The sequence below is a fragment of the Leptonotus elevatus genome, chromosome 17, assembly GCF_054856555.1.
Source record: "Leptonotus elevatus isolate MCC_2025b chromosome 17, RoL_Lele_1.0, whole genome shotgun sequence".
NCBI classification, from domain to species: domain Eukaryota; kingdom Metazoa; phylum Chordata; class Actinopteri; order Syngnathiformes; family Syngnathidae; genus Leptonotus; species Leptonotus elevatus.
In genome coordinates, this window is record NC_141255.1 from 13750337 (window position 1) to 13777393 (window position 27057).

The 27057-nt window shown below is 40.7% G+C and overlaps 2 protein-coding genes across 8 annotated transcripts in view; one reads left to right on the plus strand and one right to left on the minus strand.

The window, feature by feature from the left end:
* The window catches only part of LOC147160107 (uncharacterized), a 68872-nt gene that overhangs the window by 9626 nt on the left and 32189 nt on the right, over positions 1-27057 (plus strand). The window lies entirely within an intron of this gene.
* slc38a4 (solute carrier family 38 member 4) lies at positions 1992-24944 on the minus strand. Of its 2 annotated transcripts, none has more exons than XM_086058464.1 (16): positions 24778-24944; positions 15106-15341; positions 14916-15012; positions 14569-14684; positions 14201-14274; positions 13502-13594; positions 13333-13414; positions 13170-13252; positions 12576-12634; positions 11338-11598; positions 9998-10077; positions 9802-9902; positions 9096-9220; positions 4357-4501; positions 3456-3553; positions 1992-3309 (listed from the first exon to the last, which is right to left on the minus strand). In XM_086058464.1, the coding sequence occupies exons 2-16, from the start codon at positions 15225-15227 to the stop codon at positions 3205-3207; spliced, it is 1641 nt and encodes a 546-aa protein (XP_085914590.1). In that variant the 5' UTR covers positions 15228-15341; positions 24778-24944; the 3' UTR covers positions 1992-3204. The 2 variants fall into 2 exon arrangements, with proteins under 2 accessions (XP_085914590.1, XP_085914591.1); XM_086058465.1 differs by lacking the exon at positions 24778-24944 and adding an exon at positions 17784-18087.

Genomic DNA, 27057 nt, shown 5'->3' on the forward strand with positions numbered 1-27057 from the left:
TGCCACAAGCGTCATAAAGTCTGTAAAGACAAACTCAATAGTTTTCTATTACTATGTACAGGGGTGCCAAAATATTTTGGCAATTGGGCGTCCAAGTAAGTCAAGATGACCTTCCGAGGCATTTCGCTCACTGGGCAGCTGTCGCACGTGAAGCAGCCAACAGTTTGGCAATATAAGTCATGCAAATTTAATATGTGAGCTACGATTATTTGGAAGTGGTGGCGCCAGGTGCAGCCATGCTTGAGTGAGACACATGGCAAAATCGGGAAAAATAAATGTTGGGGGGGGGGGGGGGGGGTTGCCCTGGGTGTGTTGAGGGTGTGATCGAGGAGTTGAAAGCAACTTGCCTTGCGGAAGTCGCTTCATAAATCATCAATAGCTCAAAGTGTTACGCATATTTTATTTTATTTTACAGCTTACGGTTAGCTGGGCCATGTATATGTTTGTAAAGGGTGAGTGTCAGCTTTGTGAGTGCTGCTATCATATTATTTGTACCTGTGAATGAAAAAAAGCAAAGCGTGGAGATGCTGTTGTGCATCAGCACGAGTTCAGTTTAATGAATAGCGATAAAAGATGTAAAAATGTCTGCCCTGTTTTATTTTCATTTGAATGTCAATTGTATTTTATCGCACTATTCCAGTTCACATACTTTTGGAATAACTTTACCATTTTCATTTGGTTAATGTTGTTTAAATGTACTCATAGCTCTGACTTTAACGCAGCGGGGCTTGCCGCTTGTGCTTTGTCAAATTCATAAACGACCTTCCGCTCATTTACATCAGGCCTGGGCGCTTTGCCTTTTGCCAGCTCAGCCCGGTGTCATCTTGCACACGGGTAATGGGAGAGCAAGTAGTTACAGTTTGTTCTCTGGCAAAGCTGACATCTCATTCAAGTCACATTGCACAAGGGACTCCTGGAGTTTTGCACCTAAAGACGAATCAAACTAGTTCCAAGAGTGTGTGTGTGTGTGTATGCGTACAATGAAACACATCATGCAATTTCTCGAGTTGAGTTAATCCAATGAGCGATTATCTAACTCCCACTTTTCCGCCTCCTGTTTGGAAACTTTACGAGTTGGTGCTACAAGTGATGTGTGGATGCAACTGAGACAAGAACACTGATTTCCAAAGGTTATGTCAGAAATATGGCAATGATGGCAAACACCGATAATATTTTACGTAAGCCCTTTACGTAACTGTAACACTGCCCATGTAAAAAAAATCATGAATGAAATGATTTGCACAGAAATATGTTTTTCACATATTTATTCTTCATATTGAAACAGCACCATGTATACAAAAACATGCCCTTTGAATGGGTACAATCACAAATTTGATAGTTCAGTTTTATTTCTACAGGGTGCAGGATGCACTGCGGCCAGTAAGGAGCACTTTTGTTATCTGTTATTTTTTTACTAATGCTTGGATTGCTCAACCGTGAGCAGCAGCTTGGCTCAAATCACGCAAAAACAATTCTAGATGGAAACTTTTACGATACCTGAGATACTTTGGCGGAGCAGCCGTGAGGCTGCAAGATAAAAACCCAACAGGGGGGGGGGGGTGGACAGAATAAATGAGTGTCAAATTAAAGAAGCGGTCACAATTAGGAGATTGTACCCATCAGTCGGCCTTTCAGTCACGATGCTGGTTGATTTGAAAAGGCCTGTGGAAAGCTTTCCACGGTTCAAGTAATACCTCCCCAAATGTTTCTATGGCAGCAGTTGATGCACAGTGAGATCAGAGCACTTGATTGTCCTGGCGGAGCCTGATGGCCGTATTGCTGCTTTTTCCATCTTGAACCCAGTGTTGGCCAGCAAGACATAATAAGCTACAGAATGGGTGATGTTTAGTGAAAACGTATTCTAATCATTCCGATGTGACAGTCTGACGACATGAAAATGGACACGAACAGAGCAATATTTTTTTCAAATAGACAATAAAATAATAAGAAAAAAAAAGACTACTGTCATACAGCAAGAAAAAGTCTAAATGCATGTTGAACATATTTATATTTATATAAACGAAAACAAACATTAGATTGCAGAACATACCCTCAACAATGCACTCACCGACACTGACAGTCAGTGTACAATAAAATAAAGATTATTTACAAAGCATATACAGTTGTCCAAAAAGACCTTGTGTAATCCCCCAAAAAGAAACATGCACATAAACACTATTTCACTTGAAATATTTCTTTGCTTCTTGTATTTAGATCTACAAAGGATCTGTAAATGTTGTCCACTTTGGCTGCATGTGTCACAAAACGGAGAATTGAATGTTATCGTCAAGGCACCAATAAATGAAAGCCAATTGAAAAGGCACAATTTCAAAAGATTACCCACGGTCGTGAGAGAGGTTCCAAATGCTGATTATGTCAAGGAAGGCACCAGTGCATGCATTCTCCACTCTATGACTTCGCCTTCATGAGCATATGGCACAAATTAACAATATTTTTACTACAATACCCATCACATGGGTGGCTGTCCTGATTGACACTTTTTGTGTATTCTATGTATAAAAAAAAACAACAACAACCTAATTGTTTATAAAAAAATAAGATGCTTTGTTTTAGTTGAACGGCCATACAAGTGCCTGAAGCAGATTCTCCGTATTATGTACATCATTCACCTATTCAGTAGACAATTATATACATACAGTATACTGTTCAAATCCCCTTCGTGACTGTAATACTGGAAGCACCTCTAATGCTTCGTGTCGTCAGAGATGCAACTTCAGGATGGTTGATCGTGTGAAGCTAAAACCAGTCGACTAAAGTTACGGTTTCTGTATGTGCATGCAGACTTTGGCGAGCCTCCTTTCTCGATTGTTCATATTGAAGAGAGCAGCAAAATGAAACTTGACTGGCTGCGAGTGTACGTGTGTTAGTCCGACGCCACAGAGTGATGAAAAGAAGTGCTTCGTGTTTTCCAGGAGGGCTGCGGACTCCGAACTCAAATGTCCACATTCAAGTGCGCAGAAGCGGGCGACAAATGTGTGAAAGTTCGTTCAACTTCTTCGTGGCTCGGGAACAACCGCCACCAGAACTTATTACAACAAAAACCCCCACAAAAATACAGCAAAACTCAACTGAAAAGCCTGAAGAACATCTTGATATGTCCGGCTATCGTGGCAAATATATGTTTAAGGCGGGGGCTGAGGCGTCTCCCCAGATGTTGCTCCAGGGAGGTCGTAGATGGTGCGATTAATGCCCCCCGCTGGAACCTGGTGGATTGTGGATCCAGTCGAGAACTATGAGTGACAGGCTGCCAGTCATGAAAACGATTCCCACGACCAGGAAGACGGCGGCCTGCGGAGCGAGACAGGAACAAAATATTAGTCGATGCTTTCGGGTGAGGGAGGACGCACCGCGGGATTTCTGGTGAAATTTCTGATGAGTCACATTTTGAAATAGGAAAGCTGATATCTTGAGAAAGTGCATATGTGTGGACTCACTCCGATCTTCTGCGGGGAGCGAAGCGGTACCGTCTTCACCAGCCGGAGGTAAAAGGCCGCAGGGAGGATAAAGATGAGCATGGTGGCCGCCGAGGAACCTGGCCGACAAATGACACGCAATTACATACAATTTTAGTTAACTTGACAGTTGCCACTGTGACGAGGGCACAATTGTAATAAAGGGATTCTCTGCGTCTTAAACTTTAAATGAGATCGCGTGTTTAAAAAAATCCACAAATGGCAGCCATGTCACTTGATTGCATAATATTTTTATGCACACACACGCACACAACGCAGAATCCGCCAAGTGCCATTTAGACAAGAAAATACAGCCACACCTACTAGCAAACAACGGTGCACTATCAAACTCTGAAAACTAAACAAGTACTTGGTAAAATGTTATTTATTTTCGGGAGTTGACAAGTGCCATACACATTTTATTGTAGGTATTGCCATCTCCATTTAAGCCAATCACAGGTCAATAAAAATTACGTCGTTGCAAACTCGTGACGCATGTCCTCGAACATGTCCGGTCCTGTTGTGGATCAGTTCAAACAATTGTAGTTGCAGCTAATTTTCAATTCAAGTTTTTTTCTTCTTCAAAAATTGCCACTTGATTGCTTAATAGATATCAACTTTGAATAATCTGGGGAGGGAGGGGGAACAGCCATGTTTAACATTGTGGTGTTAAAGTGCCATGAATCTTTAAACCGAGTGGTCACGATTTTCTCACGCGACCGGCCACCTGACACTTTAAGTTTGTGCACTTTTTCTTTACTGAACTTAAAACAACCTCTGACCCGAAGCTGCTAATCAGACCTCCATGGCCGATCTTCACATGGTTCCATGTGGGATTCCCGTGCGTGCTTTTCCTTCTTCTTTTTTTTTATGGCCCACTTACCGATGAATCCGAAGATGTCTCGGATGGTTGGGACGAAGATGACCAACATATTGTTGAAGATCAAGATGCAGGCGGCGATGATCATGTGGCGAGGCCAACTGAAACTTCGGCCACTAAAAAGCAAGGTTGTGATGGAGGAGCGGATCTGGACAAAAAAAAACAAGACAAGATTCTCACATCAATTTGACCATAAGGAAAATTATTTTAAAAATATTTTGAATAGATAAGGCACTCCTGATTTCCATATCACATTGATCAGGATAATGGTTGCTGGACTGGTCTATTTAAGTTGCCTAATTAAGTATTACATTTTAAAATATTTCATACATCTAACTGAGCTGCTGATATAGTCAAATGTATTGCCATGACAATAAAAGTATTCAAATGGCTTCTGAAAAGTAGTGCCTATGTTTTGTGAAAAAATAAAGCACCTGTTGTTTTGACTTTCCATTTATCAGGATTTGGCTTGACGGGATAAGAAATCAAAATTAAAGCAGGCCACACTTGTCTTGAGCCCGCGTTATCTGTCCGTAACAACAACAACAGTCCCAAGCTTCATTCCCACGCTTGCGATTGACTGGAGTGTGTCAAATGCTGTTTGTACATTTGCGCAAAGGGAAAAAAAGTGTGCATGTTAAGAGAAACAGCGGAGCCCACAGATCCCCGCTAAGACGCCCGGTACTGCTTGAGCCACAGGCAGTCCGTGTTCAAGCCTCAAGTAGGTAAAAGGTCGCCTGCATCCAGCGTAGCCCGAAGCACCCGGCGGCAAGCTGGCTGCACAGGGAGCGGTTAAGAGAGACAGGGCTTGAGGGCGCCCATTCGAAAAGGCAAAGAGATTATCTCGCAAGGCAACCATGAGGTTGCATCAGCCAGCCAGTGAGAGGAAGGCGGACGTCTCTGCAGGAAAAGGGGGAGGTGTGGCACTACGAGTTGACAGTTGATTATTTTAACAACCACCCTTGCTCTTTTGCGTTTTATATTTCACCTACACAAGGCGCAAAAGAACATCTTTTTATGTCGCCTATGTTGACAGATTTATTTGGAATAATCATCCTTGAGAAAGGCGAAAAAAAGTGGCAATTCAAACCCAGCTGACCTTCAATTGTGATGGGGTTTTCTGGGATTACGGCCAAAAAGTTGTCAGCATGAAGAGCCATCTGAGATGCTGACAATAATTTAACTGCATCCCCCCGTAAAACTCTACAACCTTGCACCCTCCTTTCCCTCTCTCCTACCAGCTGTTGCATAACGAGGCTCGGAAAACTCGAACCGGGACGGGGCATTTCTCTCCGAGGCTCCAAACTATTCGGCACCCAACTGTTACCTGGCGCGAAGCCTTTGGACTACACCGTGTGATATTTGTACACTTTTGACTCTTGCTATTTACCTGTCAGACACCCCCGCTGCCCAACCCACCTCCCCCACCAAAAGCACACACAGTGAGAATGTGGATGAACTGGTAAGACGTGCAGAAAGACCAGTCGCAAGTAGATTTTACACAATTACTCATTAAGTCTTTGCAAACTTCACGCAGACTTGAACGTCTGTAAACTTGCACACCCGCATTCTAATCTAGTGAGAAAAAGCAGAAGCTGTATACAGAGGCAATTTTCATTTCAGCAGAAATGAACCAAAAACAAAGTCCCCTTTCATGTAAAAAAAATATACGAAACACAAGAAGCGAAGCATGACAGGCCCAATGATGCCTTTTCACTTCCAGCTTTTGCAGCCAAAACAAAACCTCAAGCAGCATAAACGTAGTGCTCAAGAGGGGGGGGGGGGGGGGGGCTCTAGTGGCCATTTTGGTTCCTGCAACCACTTTTGCAACAAATGTTGTAAATAATGGTTCAGCAAGATTCTGAAAAATGACCTAACAATCCAAGCATTAGCCTTAAACATGAAAAGTTTTTTAGATTTGCGATAATTTTTTTTGACATAACTAAAACAGTGTTGCTGAGATAGAGCGCCTCATTGTTGGCCTTGAGTGTGCACGTCAGACAGAGAAAGACAGACGAATGAGGAGCGGGGGATTCGACTTGACAGTCAGCATGTGCATCACGGCCTGGTGTGGCCACTTTAGAGTGCCTCGTTGTCATGGCGTGGCACTGGAGGCTTTGAACAAATTTAAAAGACATTTATTTTCACTTTACAGGGACTTAAAATGTTATGTTGGACGTGTATTTTTTCACTTTTGAAAGTCAAAGTTAATGTTATGTTCTTGACATACACTCAAATGATCAACAGTAAAACTTCTTTAGAGTACATTAGTCCACATAATTAGACTCTCATGACGAGTCAGCAAATTGGGGCGTGGACTACCGGTAAAAGCTGATGCAAACTTTAGCGAGTCTGTCATTAGGCAAGTTGTGTGTTCCAGCTCTTTGCTCGAGAAACTCTAATCAGTTGTTTTTATCTGTAGCCATAATAGGAAGCCTTTTTTTTTTTTTTTTTTAATTGATGCTTAGGACATAAAGGTTACGGTTAAGCATTTCTTCAATACGAGCCTGAGAACTGGGACACCTCTACCTCCATGTAGAGCTCCTTCAAAATGCACCGAATCCTGGCAAAGCCCTGTGTGATCCGCCCTCCGTTTTGTATCTCCGCTCACATGATTGCACACAAACGTACACACGCACATTGTGCAGTTTATACACACGTACGCACGCGCGCGCACAAACACACACACACACACATTCTTGTGTACGACTTCTCCGCGGGGGCCGAGGACAGACGGCCGCAGACAAAGCTAATGTTAATCTCTCGCTGAAGGTCGACAAGCAAAATAAAGGTCGGCGAGGATTCAAGGCAAGATTCTCAAATGTCAGGTGGAAACTTGGCAGAGGGACAGCGCCGCTTTCCATCCTGACGTCTCACCTGAAGCCAAGGTTGTCACGGTCATGGTACGGTGAAATGTAGCACAATATATGCGGGCATGGCAATTGCCAACAAATGTGCATTCGTCAATATAAATTTGTGATATGAGTATTTGTGCATATCGATACTATCTCTTAAGCCGTAAGGTACAATGATCTTCGAGTAAACTGGCCTCACCTATAAACACAACACCTGCTATTTGGATAATACTTCCCACTCTTAAGGGTTCATCATAAAGCTCTATGTATATTAGGGTGGTGCATTGTTTCGTAGCGCCCCCGAACCGCCCTGAAAGCACTGGTCAAGGTGAGGGTTTTTCCACCGTCCACTCTGATCCAGTAAACTTCCATTGCGAAAAGGAGGGGGGGGGGGGGGGGGTCCTCTCCTCTCCTCTCCCTCCCGCTCCTTCCAGACACGTTATCTCCAGTTGTATCCACAGAGTCGTGCAAGGATGTGATTACGCTTTCGTACTAATGTGTATGTGAGGGTGATCAGTCACAAGGACAAAATGTCAACATAAGCTTGATCTATGAGTCATTCAGTCACTATGTAAAACAGTGAAGATGTGTTTTCATAACAAAGGCTGCTGCATTAAAAGGACAGAATGACAACAAGACTGCTGCTGCCACCCGGTGGCTGCTCGCAGCTTCTACAGAAGTTGCTATGTGACCAAGGCTAAAAAGAGGGCATGACACTTCCTCTTGGTCAGCAGCCAAATTTGTCCTTGTGTCAGATTAAGACCAAGCTCAATTTAGCCCCTGGCCATATTTGGGAAGGAACTATGTGAATGAATGTATCCGGGGGGTTTTCTATGGGCATCACCATCACAGGCTTACTTGTTACTCAACATGCAATCAGACACTGAAGCTAGGAATGAGTGCCGATAGCATGTGTAGGCAATTGCGCCCCCTGTCGGTTTGATGAGGTATTTCAGCAACTAGCACAAGCAAGTGTGACCTGCATAGTGTTCTCCAAGGAAGAGAACATCAGTGGCGTCCTGATTATGACACAAAAATCACATCCTGAGCAGCAATTCTCTTAGTAGTATTTATAGTCTTTCTATTTCTGTGAGTCGGATAAACAGTGATGATTTGAAGCATCGGTTTAAAATATTATGTATTTAAAAGTATATATTAAAATAGCCTTTGGGACCAACAAATATACTGTGGTTAAAATATATCGTTCACATTTATTTAATAGCAGTCAGGTGTTATTATTACAGGTATCAATTTAATGTGAAATAATTACAGGATTAAATACACATAAAATATGCTAAATTTAAAACATGAAACAGTCAAGTCTAGTAGAATGGAGCATGTTGCTGTGCATAAGGCCTGCCTGTTCAAACTTTTTGAAACAATTGTATTTAGAGTTTTTGTGCAGTATGGTAAATTTGCATTTAATTTGTAACTATTCAATCAAGTGCAGTTTTTATCTACTGTAGCTTGCATATGCAATACATTTTAGTGTAATCAATAAGTACATTTGTCCCCACCTATATTTAAGCACAGTAATTAATGTTCAAATTGTATTATGTAACAATGGCTTACAATAATACAGGTATACTGTTTTTAATGAACACTGTTATTTTATAACTGAGAAGTAAAAAAATATATATATATTGGGGGGGGGGGCATTAAGTAGGTCAAGTGAATCACTATTTTACTTGAAGTGATTAGCATTTGACTACAATATTGGATACTATTGCGCTAATATGGACTCGGGGTGGGGGTAAGAATTTTTTTCCCTTGTTTTTTTTATTTTAGTGAGTAGCAGCTGTTATAACAAGCCAGCTAAAAACGAGATACAGTGTTAGGACAAAACAAATCAATCATGTGTGCCTATTTAATACATGAGATACTCACAGGGAAGAGCACAATGGGGACAGTCAGCGTGACGGCAGTGAGGACAGCCAAACGCACCAGCAGTAGCAGGGTGTCAAACTTGTAAACCTTGGTGAAGGTGTGAAGCAGCTCCGCCTCCACGTTTTCTGTGATTTGCAATGGAAACGGCCATTTGTGAAACACATAACGGAACTTAGAAGAACATATTCTGCACGGCAACAAAACTCTTGTTCCTGTTCAGACATGACACTGAATCCCAGCACGAGTCCATTTACATGCTGGTGTATGCGTGGACCCACATGAGAGAAAGAGAGAGATCTGATGGCTTGGACCCGGTTTGGTCCAAGCCGTCCGGTGTGGGTTGCAAGGCCGCACTCTTATATTAGCGCAATTCACACCGGGCCGACTGAAAATAAACACTCATTTGTAGGCCAACTGTGTCATGTTAGTATTATTAGACAATGTTTGACATTCACTGCTAATATCTTTGTCTCGGCCTTTGGTTGTTGAACTTGGACAATGCTAATGCAAATTGTCATGTTTGGATGTACTTTGCGGTTTCCCGCCAGTTAAAAACAATCTTTGTGAAATGCCACCCACTCAAGACACATTAAGTGCAGTACATGAGCCGTTGTATAGCTTCCTGTGTCATGTCTAAAGATAAAAATACAATAGAAATTTTAAATATCAATTAGTTGTCTTCAAGTCAATTGTTGAGTTGTGTTACCATAAAAGGTGAGGTAGCCAACTAGTGCCGACATCATATACATGATGAGCATAGCCAAGATGGACAGGTTGGAGACAGTCTGCATCTTCTTCCTGCTGCGACTGCAGAAATAACAGTGCACATACTTGATATTTAGTTCTGCACCAGTTTTGAAAATATAGAATGTCACTTTTGGAAAGAAAACAACTGCACTTACTCTTTCAGCTCACTGTAGATGGGCAGCACCTCGGGGTGGCACACAAAGGCAAAGGCAAGGATGGGCACGGTATACGCCGTCTGGAAGAGATATTGTAGAATTATGGGAGGCTATTTATCTTGTTTTAGTGATACTACAAGTCAGCGGCTTTCTAAATGTACAACTTGAGAAAAATATGTCATTAAGTTTCAGCATAATTGTTCCAAGTGTTTGGCCTTAACTACACTACTTTTCCTGTTATTATTATTTTTTTCTTTCAAAAAGTGTATTGTCTGTAATTTTCTTTATATAATGTACAGTAAAACCCTACTGTTCATGGGGGATGAGGACTGAGCTCAAAAAACAAAACAAAAGTATGAGTAATTGATGTCACACCCATAAAAATGTATGGAATTGCTTACATCAACAGAGTAGACTGTAAATATACCACAAACTATGACCTCAAAACAGTATAATTTCAAATTCTTGTTACATTATTCAAAACCAAAAAGTTTGATTTAAAAAAAAATAAACATAACTTCCATTCAAATAAATGGAAATGCCTCAACATTGTGCTCCTTGTGGCCACCAGGAGGCAGTATAGTACTGACATGTAGAGACAAACAAAGAAGAGTTTCACAACTAAGTAAATCACTGAGATGCAATAATATTTGTTGTTGCTGGATAAAGAATATATGCCTGTGAGTATTGTTATGTTGTCTGTCTATAAATGTTGCAGCTGCTTAAATGTTGAGGCTGTTGCCGTGTGTTAGCATTAAGCTAATTGACTTTTCTAAGGCAAAATGGTTATTGGAATTATGCAACATGTAATTGTTTTTTGTTGTGGAGTGTGACAGTAAACTTCAACTGAGAGTTGCATCTTTAAAGGCTCGTTTAGTCTCTCAGTTGAGATTTTTCACTTCAGCAATACTTACTTTATACCAAAAATGACATTCCTATCAGGCCTTTTGCGACGTAGAAAGAGCAAATTTATTTAAAAAGAAAAAGGTTGGGGTGGGGGGGGGTGGTGGGTTATGGCGCAATGGTGAACTTGTAAATACCGCAAATAGGCAGGAGTTTAATTTAATTATTTAATTTAATTAAATTGGCATTAAGGATCATTGTGACTCACTGTGAAAGGCTGTTTTTAATTTACATCCCAGTGTAGGTTCTCAGTGGCACACAAAGACCACAAATCCTACATGTGTACAAAAGACATGACACACCCTTCAAAACCACCTTAACCAAACATTCAAGTTCACAACCTTGTTGCGGCATTTTGCTACTTTTCACCTTCAAAAAAAATTGTTATTCAAATAGCATTCCCTCACATTTGAGCAAGCAACCGGTTTCAGGCCTACCTGTGAGTTGAAGACAAAGTATTTGGGGGTGCACACGTCCTCGTCGTCGTGGTGCGGCTCGAAGTGGACGCCGGTGGAGGCGTGAGCGCTGTGGCTGTCCGTGACGGTCGGGGACACGTCCGCCCGGGAGAAGTCCATCTGCTCCGAGCGGTTGTGTAACGCATACACGCCCGGCATGTGCGAGGCGTTCATGCTTAAATTGGCCGACGGGTGGTCCAGGAACGGAAGAGGACATGGGAGCTGAGTTTTCTTGTAGATCATCTGGAAATTCATGTCAAGCCTAGTTAGGCATGGTCACAGACAACCATGTTGGGCATCTTTTAAAGAGGAAGTCAACCCCCCCCCCCCCCCAAAAAAAAAATCTTGACAATAATACAGTCTATGCAGCCCCACTAGTCTAAATATGATATTCTTGTTAATATTGCGTTAGTGGAAAATATGTTAAGAAGCAAAATCCAGCAGTTTATAACAATATCAGAAGGTGGACATTTTGCCACTTGCTGTCGAGTGAAGATGACATCACAGTTGCTCAGGCCTCAGGTAACAACCAATCACAGCTCAGCTTCAGAAAACAGGTAAGCTGTGATTGGTCGTTGCCTGAGCCCTGAGCAACTGTGATGTCATCTTCAGTCGACAGCAAGCCGCAAAATGGCTGTCCTTGAAATGGATGGATTTTGCTTCATAACTCATATTACATAAATCAGAATGTCATGTTTAGACTAGTGCGATCACATATAATATATTATTGTCAAGAAATGTTTAAGGTTGACTTCTCCTTTAAATACGCAAAGGACGTTATTAACTGAAAATGATCAACAAGGTTAGGCTGTGTTGTTGCTTTGTTTCGAAGCAATTTTAGGCCAATGGATTTGACTCCATAGCAGCGACCACCAGAGGGAGAAATTTAGGCCCAACTTCTTAGAAATTTAAGAAGAACCTTTTCTACGTTTTCTATTTTTGAATTTCCATCTGCTGGACTGACAGTCACCAGGCTGCTTTCCTGTTACCATGGTCATATTTCTCAGTTGACCGGGCTTCATTTATTTCTGAAAGTCGAAATGTGCTTTTGAATATGAAACCTCAGGTTCTGAAAACATTGTTGTCATAAGATTTCTCCTAAGTAGTGTTTGGCACAATGGATGCAAAACAGTGACAGTAACCTTTATGCTAAAGCTATCCTTATAACTAAGGAACCAGACCTAAATATCCAAACGTTTTTTTTACAAAAATCAACTTACGACTCCCAGGAAGAACACCATGCAGGAAAGAGAAAAACCACTCGTGTAACCCAGATAACCTGCAATGAAAATAAAATGACATACAGACTCTGATAAGAAAGACAACGTGCAGTAGATATCATTGCTATTTTTTGTTGCGCTCTTCCTATAAACAGCTGGAAATGCATTTGAATGTCTATTCAACGATATGGGTCACAGATTAGGTCGAATAGCCAATAATAGATGGATAAAAGATGTGAGGGGCAATTTGAAAGTGGTCTGTCTGTCGTGCCAACAGATTCATATCTGCCTCTACTTTCATTCCAGAGCAGGTTTTGTTGGAGTTGAGCCACTTCGAGCACTGATCCCGCTCCATAAAACATGTGAGTGATTGAGCTGACTAAAGGCCTTAATGATACTTTGCTTTAAGTCACATTTGACAGAGCTGACTGAGAAACTGTGTTGAATTACTTTTGGCTGACTATAGACAGCTGCAAGGATGCAACACGGATCCCTTACAAGTCCAAGGCAATAACTAACAGCTTGTAAACTAGGCAATGATGTACGTCACTGGCCAGAACATTAGGAACCCCTTCACAATCTCCTCATACTTACCCAGGTTTTTAAGCAGCGACAAAGGGAAAATAATTCCAATGGACACAAATATCACCAGGTAGTTTCCGTTCAGGTACCATTCACTACGAACACAGTGGGCCAAAAATGGTTTAGAGGCTGAAGATGTTCCGTCCATACTTGCAAAAGAATAACACATACTCACCCAGTAATTTCTTCTAAACCCATGAAAGCCCGAATCACTTCGGGCAGCTCGTATTTCACAATGAAGAGGTAGCTAGACATGGCTGCAAAATGACATCAGATTTGAAATTTAGTCAAAGATTTAAAAGCATTTTTTTTTCCCAATCATATATTCTAAACCTGCTCCTTACCTCCAATGTTTTGCATTATGATAGATCCAAATGCCGCTATTTTTCCCGGCCAACCAAATGCCCTTTCTCCCAGTTTTTCATAGATGAGGGATCCTGCAAAAATCAATTAGCTTCATTAACATGGAATCCCTTGTTTTGAAGGAAAAACTCAATACCAGCCAAAGCTATTTTAGTTAACTAAAACCAACAAAAAAACGAAAACTAAAATTCTCAAAACAATTTTGTTAACGAAATAAAATAAAAACGCAAACGCTTTTTAAAAAACGAAAACTAAATGAAACTACATTTTATGTTTACAAAACTAAAACCAACTATATTTATAGCAAAAATGTCCTTTGTTTTAGTCTTTGGTAATCAACTTAATGCATGAGCCTTTGGGGATGATTTATTTTGATATTAACCGGAATAAGGACATTTGAAAGTGTGTCACACAAAAGTGACGTCATCTAGCAGCAGCCAATAGAAAAGCACCTTTAGATGACGTTGCTTCCTTAGCGTTTTTTTTTTAAAATATTGCGCACAAGTAATACACACTTTAAAAAAATAAAATATTGAAACTAACTAAAACTAAGCATTTATGAAATAACTAAAACTGATCAAAACTAACAGAACCACCCTGAAAACTAAAAAAATAAAATAAAATAATTAAAAACTAACTAAAATGAAAAATTCCCAAACTATAACAACCCTGATACCAACCTCCTTCTTTAGCTGTCATAAGGAGCAGATGCACAGAATATAAGGAGAGGATGGCAACAGCAATCAGGAGGAGTCTATATGCAAGGAAGAAGAGAAGCTCATTTTTAACATTCGCTATGAATGCCCTGGGTTCCTCATTCTAATGATGCAGTCTGTATTATATTATAGAAGAGACTCCATCATGGTCGATTCATGAGCTTGCCTCTATGAGATTGCATGGGTAGTGGGTGGAAGAGGTGTCGTGTGATAGGAGAGTGCAGTGGGTCACAGAGTGAGAGAGTGAGTGAATGGGTGGTATATTTGATTGACAACTACTGCTACTAGAGTTTCTTCCACTAACGTCATTGACAAGTTGCGTTGATACTCACGTAAACAATATAATGCCAGTGTTGGCCATGGCATACGACAGGCCCAGGATCCCGCTGCCCATTATGGCGTTACTTAAGTTAAAGACCGACATTCCAAAGGATGTATGGCCCGGATGCTGCTCGGATTTTAAAAAGAGAGAGAGAGAGAGAGAGAAATGGGGACAGAGGAGCGATCACATTATGTGTATTAGAACAAGATAATTATAAATAGATGAATATCTCTCGTGCAATTCTATGCAAATATGGGATAAGACAATTTCAAGTCATGTGCGTGGTGGAACATTCATCATAACGTTTCACTGCAGCCCATCGAACAATGAAAATCAATTTATTAGTGCAATTCTTACATATTCCTCATGGTACTCTTCATATTTCTTCTTCTTCATCATGCCATTGGTCAGGAACTTCTGGCTCTCGCCATCATCCATGTCGTCCAGGAATTGACTACAAAAGCACAAATTGAACATGAATCGATTTTAAGAATGCGTCGATGAATTGTTCTCTTCGGGTTTTGTGTTATGTGCATGTAGTGCATACCTGTTGATGGTGGCCTTTTCGGAATCGATGGTCTGGGTGAAACGGTCCAAACTGTCCGTGCTGTCGTCGTCGGCCTCCGTGGAGACGTTCCTCAGCTCCATGCGATCCACGATTTTTGGCATAGTGGTTAGCAGCGGGATGAATTTTCCAACGCTCACTTGACAGTGTCAGCGGTCACCAGACACTAATGTGCTCTTTTCAACTTGTAACTGGTGTTTTTTCCCCCTAATGTGACCCTGAAAAGGAAACAAAATTGTCGTTAGCGCGCTTAAATAATGCATCTTATAGATGTCTTTTTTGACTGAAACATGTTTCCACTGCAAATGAGTCTGCACCATTTCCTCCTGGAACTGTTTGTTACCTCACAGTGGAAACGGTTCGCTCGACACAACAAGGACGCCTCTCGTACATTGCTCCTCATTGCGAATTTCCTACTAGATAACCATACATTTACGTGTACCAAATAGTAGATTGTCTTTGTGCATATATTCTGTAACATGCAAAAGGTGACATTGAGATTTGGTCTGAGTAAAGTCAACAAGCGCTGTAATTAGGCCACGGATGCAAGGAGTTTGTCAGCCATCAAGGGGCCCCCTTGTTCACAACGCAGGCCTCACAGACTCACGGGGGACTAGGCTTGCTTCACATTTTCCACTTTAACATCGTTATTACGCAATGTAATGTAGAGATTCAGGCTAACACAAATTGCTGTGTCAAAGTCATACAAAGCGCTCTTAGACAGCAGCGAGAACGGCCTTATAAAATCACTAAGTCGTGTTCTCTTTTAATTGTTTGCTTCTTTTTTGTGCCCCCTCCCCAACATTTTCAAGAGTCTTGCGAACAAATTAGTTGCGTAATCTTGCTAACAAGAAAGCAAGACGAAGCTTGAAAGCTCCTTAATGAGGCAGTAATTGGATTATTTTGCTCAAGGGGCCCTCTAGAGCTTTTAAATCGAATATATCACTATCTAATACAAGCCAATTTCAATTGCTTTTTTTATTTTTTGAATTTCTAATGAAACCTAAGAATCCATGCCAATGAATGTATTTGATAGGAATCCCAGTTCATCAGGGGAGTTACATTCCAGACTCGTCAGGGGAAAAAAATCAATGATATTGACAGACCATATTACAAACACCTTTACCCCTCCCACATGTTTTAAACACATTTAAACTTACTAAAACACACTTTGTTAACACGTTCTAAACGTATTTAAACATCAATGATGCACTCTGGCTCGATATGACAGCTCTAGTCTGAGTGTAGGTGCGGAAACCCAATTATTTACCCCCTACGCACGAGGCACGCCCCAAACCTCGAATGGTATCTGCCCGGCAACAACAGTCATTTGATAATATTACATTCAGTTGTAAAATGGATGCGATTGCATGTCTGTCTTTGAAGTGCAGGTAGACAGCTGAGTTAGTCCGTCTATGTTGTGACGCGTGTCTGCTGTGTCTTTTTTGGTAGTTAACACCTCTTACCGTCAAATTTCCATGCCACGATATTACACAACCAGAGTGCCACCCACTACTTGTTTAGCAACTCCGTACTAAAAGAAGCTGCTGAGCAGAAGTATCTTAGCATCACAATACACTTGGCATGTTTACAGTCAATAGGCTCTCGTGAATTGACGTCAGAGATGTGGAAAACAAACCGCCTGACCCTCACTGCTGACTTGATTTGACACACGGTTAGTCATATACTTTGTTTTTGCCTCTCCAATTGGAAGCCTGACCTGTGTTTAAGCCAATGACCATTTCGCGCGTATGTTACCGCTATCAACCACATCCCGTATCCATAAGTCCAGCTAAATAACCATTGCGTTGCTTTTTGATACCTACATGTTGACTTTCAACGCAAAGAGGATTAACCTGTCTGACTGGGTTACCCCCACTTGGACTTTAGTGCCCCGCTGGCCTCTAGAAACTCTACAATATAGGCTCATTTGTATGGAGCACATGCTGCTTTAATTTTTAAGCTTGTCTAGCCATGACAAACTAATTGACACATAGCGTTTTCATGCATTTGGAGTGGCCACATCTGGAATATACATCAAACCATGCGTATCCAGCCACAGGGGCGCTGTGGAAGATTCCGAGGGAAACACACATACTCGTAAAATGTGTCCAAGAAACATACGATGTGACAATCTTGTTTCCACTCAAATTTTCAGCTCCTGTGTTTTATGCTAAATGTCAACAGGGTCACTCACTGACCTAATTTGTTGAGACAGGTTTTATATGACACACAAACATTAATAGTCACTAGGCTGCAACCCTCTCAAAACTAAATGAGCCAAATTTGATCAATGGTCACAAGATTACCATTCAAAAATTGATGGTAAAGGGCAGCACCATTGCGTGGCGGTACCGCCAGGCATTGCAATGATATACAATCATTCTTCTTTTGTTTTCAATCCTAGAAGAACTCATCCTGACCCTATTCCTCCGCCCAAGCAATGTCTTGCATCAGCAAAACAACCATTTGAGCGCAAAATTCTTCCAGCCCGACTGCAGAGAAGTGCAGAAAGTAGACAGCAGCTGTGTTTTTCCAAATACTCGTTGCAGTCGGATCATGCATCAAGATAACGCTCAAAATTGTGCATTTGCATACTTTTAAATAAGACAGAAAGATGAAAAAGAGCAAATTCCTAACATATTTAAAAACATACTCACTTAAGCGGAAGATTCCTTTGTGGAAAAAAAAAAATCTTGACCACTCCTCGTTTCTTAGCCAACAATATGTTTTAGTAGTCGGACGGTAACAGAGAAGTGAAGGGTCGAGGAGCTGCGGCTATTTTGTAACTCAGGTGAGAAGGGACGCGTTTAAAAGAGGGGAGGGAGGACTTCGGTCACCCAATCAGGACTGGGCTCTCCTTTTGAGCATCATAAGAATCCCCCCTGCCCCCAAAGCACACACAATCACATGCTTGCACAAACTGCCTCTACAGAAAAAGGAATAAAACATCACCGAACGATATCACACACACTAGTGAGCTCTGTCATGTCTGACTTTGTAAAGTGATCACATGGCAAGTCACATGACTTTCCTCTAACTTGGCGTACTAGGTACCCCCCCCCCCCCCACACACACACACACATTGCCAGGTGCACTGCTAGCTGTACTAGCCACAGTAGGCTGTACCGCCGCTCCGCCAATCAGAGCGCAGCGGCAGGGGATGTCGCTGTGCTCAAGGTCGTGTACATGTCAAGGATGAGGCGTTATCTCGTCGCTTCGTAATGTTCAAACAAGAGAGAACATACACTCTCCACTTAAGTGAACTTTGAGAATCCTCTGGACTTGTCCTTCCAAATAATAAGTGAGAATCCAAGCCCGTAGAGACTTTTTTTTTTTAATGTAATTTTCCCACCTGCTTTAAACACAACATAAACTTATGAAATCATGCATAGAACAAAATGTTTGTATTGTAGTGTCTGTTGTGTCTGTATACATTGAGGAGGTGGGGTCAAGTGGGGCTACATCCGCGTGTGATTGTCTGGGCTTGAGCTGTGGCTGACAGCAGCTCATTCCTGCCTGTGTGTTTATCGCTCTCCTTGCAATCAATTAACGGCTAAAAGCGAGTATAACGGAGGATTAAACTGCAAGAGGCTGGAATGGACATAAAACTACGTTGGCCTGACTTGTTTCAATTTGGCAGTCTCGAATAAAAAAAAATGCTCATCTTGTGTATGGAAGAACCCTGAATTTTTTTATTTTTTAGGAAAAAGCTCAATAGGGGCTCCTATTGCGCGGAATGAGCAAAAACTACCTTAAGCTTCTAACACATATCCTCTGTTGGAGTATATTAACAAAAAAAGTCATAAAAGTGACAAACGGCGGCAATTTACACCAAAAGTCAGTCCACCAACATTCCTTAGATAACTTCAACAAATGCTCAGCCAATCACCTGTGGCCAGAAAGCTGTGATACTGGAGGAAAGCGAGAGGGAGGATTGGGGGATGGACGATATGCCATAAAGTATACAAGCATCCGGGAATGGTACATTTCAATTATTTAAGTCGTTTTGACACATAAAATAAAATGCTGTGATGCAACCCAGTCAAAAAGAAAACTAACACTTGAAGACCCGTTTGATAGCAACAAGGACGGCTGCTCAAGCGCCGCACCATCACCTGTGTTGACACACCCCTGTTATGAAACGCCATATTGCTAAATATATATTCACACACCACCATGGAATTTATCACCATTGATAAGTTCTGTGTAAACAGGACAGGCAGAGTCCTTGAAGGAGGCGCTTCCTCTTCTTTCATTTTTTGCTGTTAGCCACCTATAATGGTCTGAATAGCGCACCGCTCTCGAATTTGCTCATTTTTACAAGCGCATCAATGAATGTCTAAATCCAACTCATCGTCGAAACAGACTTTCAGCCTCTTTTCTTTACTTTGCTAGTTTCTTATTTGATCTAATTTACTTGACACAACCGATTTCCCCAAGTCCATCAACAACATGACAAGTGGGGCATGTTAGTGCCATCATCAATCGCAAAGGGTTGTTCACCTTCCCCTTTTCATCAAAGCCCCTCCAGCGTGACTTAATTCAAGCCAGTCCTGGACCTATGTACGGTAAATGGGACAGTCCCTCCCACGGCCATGTGTCGCGCAGTGATCATAAAAATTAGGAATCTGAAATCGCTAAATTAAGTCTAAAACTCTCAATGGGTTGTAAAAAATCTCCATTAGTGACTGACGTGGCTTATAATGTGATCATGACGTAGAAAACACAGATATAATAGATATAACAAAAATTGTATGGAGAATTTTATCAACAAAAGGAACTTGATCTTGGGGATAATTCTTCAGTAGGCTGTGAAAATCCTTGAGAGCTCTATCGAAGACTTGACAGTGCCCGCAGAGCCTCTAAGAATTTCACAAGTCTGAGATAACGTATATTTCTGGCTCCTGTTTTCCACGAATGCGCTTGCTAAGCCAATGTTATTCTGGATGACATAACAGCATGATATGATATAAGTAAGTAAAGACATTGGGATACACAAAGTCACCATTTGTGTAGTACGCTTCATTAGCATTATTCTGCTCCATAAAACACTGCCATGGAAACAGGACTTCAGAACATTCTGAGCTAATTTTAAAATGACTATTTTCGTCCGTCGTTGATCAATGAAATGTGATATCTTGGAATGTCAATGTCATATCTCGTCGACATGTTTTCACCATTCGTACTTGCGCTATGTTTTATGTCGACTTTACTTCTCTACATCGATGTTTAAAGCTTCAAGTCCATTAATCACTAATCATATGTTTTTGGCTTCTCATCTTCTAAATGGCCAATTTACAAAGGAGTTTTCATTTGCCCATCTGCTGCCGTTGCTGGACTATAGCACTCTGTGGAGCAAACCAGTGAGTAGGAAACTAATACATGATGATGAAACTGTGCTGAATAAATTAAATTTGGTTGACCGACTGATTCAACTTTCATCACATAATAGTTGACTACAAAATATATTTAGTTGTACACCCACTAATTCATGCTAATTTTGCGTATTTTTTTTATTTTATATAGTTGTTTGTATTTACCAAGTCGTTAGTAATTCCCATTTTAAAACCGTAGGTTACTTTAATTCAAATCCGAGCTGGACATTGAAGTACTTTTTGTTTCAACACATCTGGCTGAGTCATGCAGCTCCCATTTATTTGTGTTGGTCTGTCCGAATTTCCAAGTGCCACGTCCTCAAAAAAGGAGCTACACAAACACAAAGCTTGTGCGGAGCTCACGATTGCCTCACAACCATCTCTAGTCTGTCTGTGTACCCACCTGGGAGGAATCCATCATTTGACGTGACAACTCCCACCTCACATGCATGACTGCAGTGTACATGTGATGAACGCATCCATAAGAAAATATACACACGCCGCCAATGGCGTCACATGGCGGCGGCAGTCGCCATCTAAACTTGGCCTTTTGTACGAGCACCTCGTGTGTCCTAACCTTGTTTGTGACCTGTTCCTCTTTCTTATCGCTTTGCATCGATCCACAAACTTGCCCGTGACGGAAGTGACGCGCTTTTACTCCTTTGCTTGTGGGCTTGAGTTGAGGAACAGAAGGATTTAAAGGTTCAGTTTGCTCCACAAGAAACTAGTTGTTGTTTTTTTGCTTACATTATTTTCAATGTGTTTATTGTAATAACTAGATCTTATATGCTTATATGTTCCTCATAACGTCTCAATGTTTGCAAGCGTAATGCGATTTGGCAATTGCCAGGTCTCTTTTGTCACCTATTATGTAACTTATGGTCAATCTTGTGCATAAGTCATATTGTGCATTATTTATGGCGGCAGACTCCTTCACTTTGCTGTGCGAGATTCAGGCAGCAGTCCAGCCCTGTTTTCATTGGCCTGTCAAGAGGGCTGAAGAATGACTTGAAAGGCTTTTTCAATTCAATCTACTGGGGCGCCTTGTACAAATATATAAGCAGAGTGCTGTAAAAGCAAACACAACGGGTTCTATTTTAGACATTGCCTTTACAAAAAGCTCACCAACAAGTATGGGAAGTTGACTTATAATCCAACTCATTCCGTAGAAGAGAATCAGAAAAACAAACTTCATTTTATTTTCTGTTTAACGTTCTTGTCAATGTTGACGGTTTGGCTAGTTAGCCTGTCACGCGAACGGCTAATGCCACTGTTTTCTATTTTTATTGACAGAGCTGAATAAATATTTAAATAAAAAATAAAGTCATAATTAGTTGTAACTTATTACTGACAACTAATAAATGTATTTTTTAAAACAGTTGTATAATCACAATATCACACTGAAAAATCTTGATGTTACTGTCACAGCCTGTGACGATATCCAGAGTACATCACCTGCTCTCGCGTCATATTGCCTAATTGTAGGACCAGCAAAGGGTCCAAGCAGCTGTGTGGGCAAACATCCCACTGTGTTTTCAAGATCATCAAACGAGACACTGAGCCCTTGTGGTTGACCTGTGACCTCTGACCACCATGTGGAAAAGAGGAAAACAAATTTCCCCTCCCGCAAGGACCAACGCCGCTTGTCACTAAAACAAGAAGAGACCGTCCCTCGTATAGGGTGGCCCACCATCGAGGGGTAGAAACGAAGACGTATCAGCTCAACTCGGGTCGTGACAAGTTGCGCATTTGTCCCCAGATGAATCGGCTTGGCGCCGCGCTGCTAAATTCATTGCTGAGGTGTTACCACAACGCTCAATGCGACAACAACTTAAGCCCATGCAACAATTACTTTTGCATTTAATCACATTTTTACAAGTGTACGAAAGGTAGGTATGAAATTTTAAGTGTTTTTTGTTTGTTTGTTTTTTTACATGAATTGTAAATAACAGCAAATAATCAGTCGAGAACAAAAAAAACTAGATTGTAAAGCAGTATTGAAAAAGTTGTTTTAAGTAAAGGAAGGAGTGATGCAAAGAAGGAAGAGGCGCGAGAAAACAAGTAAGAATAAAAAATAAAAAAACAGGTGTGGTGGGATGAAGGAAGGAATGCAGAAAAGTAGGTTTAAGCAGAGGATGGATGTTTAGGATACATTCATTATCAAAGTCATCCAGAGTAAGGAAAGAAGGTCCACAAGGAAAATATGCCAAAAAAAAAACCTCAAATATATTTAACACAATTTTTAATTTTTTATTTATTTTATTTTATTTTTATTTTATACAATGAGCATCAATATTGCATATTGTGTACGCAAGTCATTTTGCTAGACAAATATGCTTTTTTTTTTAAATACTTCTTAAGAGACCCTTTCCATTTTGGATACCACCAACCGCACACCCCCAATAAACAATATATGTCATCTTAAAAAGCAACAGTGTTTGATGCTAAATGAGCAAAATGTTTCTTTATGCTTTTGTGTTCATTCATATAATAATTGATTCAATTTCCCTTCATCTTCAAGCTGCTATATACATATGAAAAGTCTATGTATCCAATTGCATAACCGAAAAGAATATTAACCCACAGGTCATGGGGCACTTTATTACATAATTTTGTTGACCAGTACAGTATTATGTCTAATCGATTTACCACAGCGAGATAAAACTCCATTCCTACTCAGTCATTTCAATACTTGATATTTTGCTGCCTTTCCTGTGTTGCTTGCTCAAAGTGAAATAAACAAATGTCTCTGATGTGCCGCTCCAGATGTTTCATTGAATGAAGAAAAATATTTTAGGTCACTGCTGGTTGGTTAGAAATATATGTGGCGAAGTGTGCCAAAAGGGAATATATGCATGGTCAACGTGTATTAATAGCAGCCAAAGAGGCAATGACAGGATGAACATGCCACTCAAATATGCCCAAGATGTCCCTTACATTCTCCAAACTGAATCTAGTCTTTGTGTGTGTCTGTGTGGTCAGGGTGTGTTGCTTCATACTGCTGGCTGGCTTAAGACCAGCGTAAACACTGCAGAAAAGTGTAGATAAGCAACACAATGTAACACTATTGAAAATGTAGGCTAAAAGTATGCAGTGACTTGGAAAATCCATAGAAAAGTGTGTTTTTAGACATTTAGTTTTGTTAGTTACTTTTGAGTTAGCAAAGATAATAATGCACACTTTTGATTGACTCTGTACTATTAATTCCCTAGTTTGTCTAGTGTTGTAGACATATTGTGGAGTTGATGCTATTTGTCGTGTTGAGTCATATTGAATGTATTCAGTGTTGCCTGACTTTATGACAGTGAACATAAATAATTTAAATGTCACTGGGATAAATTGTGGTCATGGATACTTTTGCATTTATAGTTATTAGTACAATTAAATTACATGTTTACTGTTTTTCTAGTGAATTATAGCTACATATATACAGTTTGTGCGGAGTTTTGGCTCTGTAAAAAGTACATCGTCTTGAGACGTCCAATAAATCATTCTTGTGTGCTAAATTAAGACACTTCTATTGCACTATGCAACAAAAACTCAAATTTTAAAACGGCACCATTGTGCGGTCTCTATTTGAGCTAATAGCTCTAGCACCACCATCGGAGCCCATGATTGCAGTCACAACATGACTATTAGCTCGTGATGAGCTCTCCTGTTGCATAAAAACTAGCCATGCAAACCACATTTCTCAATCTACTGTCGTTATCGCCATGAATCGGCGACAGGAGCGTGTTCGGCCCCACGCCATGTGAGGCAGACTCTTTTTGTTTTGTTCCGCAAACGCGTGGAGGAAAAAAAAAAACGGGAGGTAGTGAACGTGCAATAAAACGAGCAGTAACACGCGCACTTTTACACCTTAATGCAGAAAGGTTAACTGAGGTATTAAAATCCAAATTGAGAGATTAGAAATAATTTGCGTGGCTCAATCGCGACGCCATTTCGGAGCTTTTACGCGCGGCGACTCCAAGTAGGAAGCAATCCTGTTGCATTCTCGAAACACGGCGTTTCAAACTAATACGAACGTGCTATCGTCAAACAAAAATATATTCATAGCAATTTAACTCAAATACATATGTAAAGCGACCTTCAATTTCCTGACCGTAAGAAAGACCTACAAAATCCCTCCATTCAAGCCAATTAAAACGATAATAATTTTAACACCACAACGGCAGACGATACATTTGAAGATGCGCTGATTGCATGCTGGATTAAAGTGAATGTATGCTTGATTAAAGTGAATTTAAAAACAAGTAAGAGGATAATAGGGGCTTACCAAGTGTGAGTGGAAGGCAGTTGGAAGTAGTAGCAAGCAGCAGGAGGAGGAGGAGGACTGTTAGAAACAAGAGATGGAGACCCTTCCAATTTAACAAGCAAGGAGACTGAGTGGAAATTTCCATGTGCCATGTGATGACGGCAGCAAGTGAAGCTTCATGTTACACTGCGGGGTGGTGGGAGGGGTCCTAACCTGACACCCCAACATAACCCCCACCCGCCCCCTTGTTGTCTCAAGTGTCTTCACGTGATCTTAATTGTTCATTTAAATTGTCCAGTCCAAACAATTTTAAAAATAATTAAATATAGACGCAGAGTAGAGGTGGCCTTTGTTTACATTCCGTCTGGCCACATTAGAGGAAAGTTGGACATACCGGAAGGGAAAGTTAAGGAAGGATGACTCAAAGATTTGGGGCTTCTCCACCGAAGTGCATAAATAACTCATCTTGAAGCTTCAGTTGTTTAAGATTGACGTTTATTACCAGATGCACAATACAGACAGGAAAAAAAGAGGTTACTTCTTAGCAAGTTTGCCTTTAATCAATAGAACTCAGATTAGGGTTCTTAGAACAGATGAAAACATGTATTTTATGCAAATCTGTGAGGGTGAACACATTGTGTTTAAATCCTACTTTGTACCTCAATTTACGAATGACCCGACCAACAAGTTTTTCGAGATAAAAGCCATCACTCAGCCACATTTTTCTAGCCTTGCACTGAAAAAAAAATTGAGACGTCATAGCAAGCAGCTGGTTGGCAGATAGTGAACAATTCTTAAAAGAAAAGAAGAAGAAGAAGCCAAGTGCTTGTTGTAAACTGTTTATTGCTGCTCCCGGTTGAAGTTTATTGCTCAACTAAACATAAAACAACAAGATCTGTATTTAACTAAACCACATAGCTTTGTCTGGTAGCTTAATGCTAACGCATGATGAGAAATGTCATAGACAGGCTAATAAAACATTCTTCGATGTTGCAATATTTTTTAAACTTTTTAACAACTTATATTTGAGTACAAGTAGTAGCAACTCACAGGCATGTATTCTTGATTCTCTGCTAGAACCCACTAAAGTATTACTGCAATTGTGACGGTCTTTTGTGTTAATTCCATCATCAAATCTATGTGGAGTATGTTTATGTATTATACTACACCAGGGGTGCTCAAGTTCGGTCCTCGAGAGCCCCTATCCAGCCTGTTTTCCATGTTTCTCTCCACTAACACACCTGATTCCTGATCAGGATCGTTATCAGGCTTCTGCAAAGCTTGCTGATTAGCTGATCATTAGATTCAGCTGTGCTGCAGGAGGGAAACACTCTAACGCATGATTGCAAACTTTGAACTTTTAACATAGATAATATTAAGATATTTCTAAAACTAAAAATAGGGAAGGACAAACAATTCTTAGGACCCACAGGAATCTCTGCTGTCAACTTTGGGTGCTGAAATACAAAATACATTTGATCTCATGTTCAAAATCACTCCACGGGGGTAAAAAACATCTCACATGAGAGCGCAACTCCTTCAGCTGACAGCGATTAAATATTCTGGTGCTGTGGCAAGAGCATTTAAGGTCACCAGAAAGAAATTCACCCTCCATTTGTACTTAATGTGCATCTCTGTGTGTGTGAGCTATGCGCAATAGACCAGTACAGGTGGACACTCTTTTAGTTTTCTTGGAGCTAAAAACTGAATTTGGAAATAGTAATGCCACCCCCATAAATCCTTTCTTATCAATTCTCAAGATAATGTATGGGGGGAAGGGAAAATCAGTTTTACCACCCGTCTGGCCTTAAAACATTGCAAATTCCAAATTGAAATCCAAATAAAAATTACTCAATAAAAGCCTCTCTAAAAAAAAAAATGGTAGAGTGACACGTCAGTTAACCAGAAGCGGCAGCAATCACGTCCACTCCGTGCAAATACAGATGAACTTGACCCCGTCATACGTAATACTGACAAACTGTTTGCATAAACTTCAGAGAAGAACATAGTTCCTGTGATTTTTACACCATGTGATAACCTCTGTTGAGTAAACTAGTCAAACAAAAGTTGCCATTATGTAACTTGGACACTAATCACTCATATGAGCCGTTGATCTCTTGAACGCATAGATTTCTCGCATTAAACAATTTCCGGCCTTCAGCATTTAAAAAGCGTATTGTGCTGCGCTCACCTGATGCTATTCGGCCAAATAAGCACATCTGTGTTTTGTGGCTGTTTTCGCATTGACTTGACAACACGGGAGGGCCCATCCATGTAAGCAATTGGTGTTTTTCTTCTCTC

What these genes read in the sequence shown, in the direction of transcription:
- slc38a4 (XM_086058464.1), bottom strand. Translation starts at nt 15,227, where the DNA reads ATGCCAAAAATCGTGGATCGCATGGAGCTGAGGAACGTCTCCACGGAG. An exon ending in GTCGCTGCTTAAAAACCTGG is followed by an intron (nt 12,635 to 13,169) that starts GTAAGTATGAGG and finishes TTTTCATTGCAG; the next exon opens with GTTATCTGGGTTACACGAGT. An exon ending in TCCCCATTGTGCTCTTCCCT is followed by an intron (nt 4,502 to 9,095) that starts GTGAGTATCTCA and finishes TTTTTTGTCCAG; the next exon opens with ATCCGCTCCTCCATCACAAC.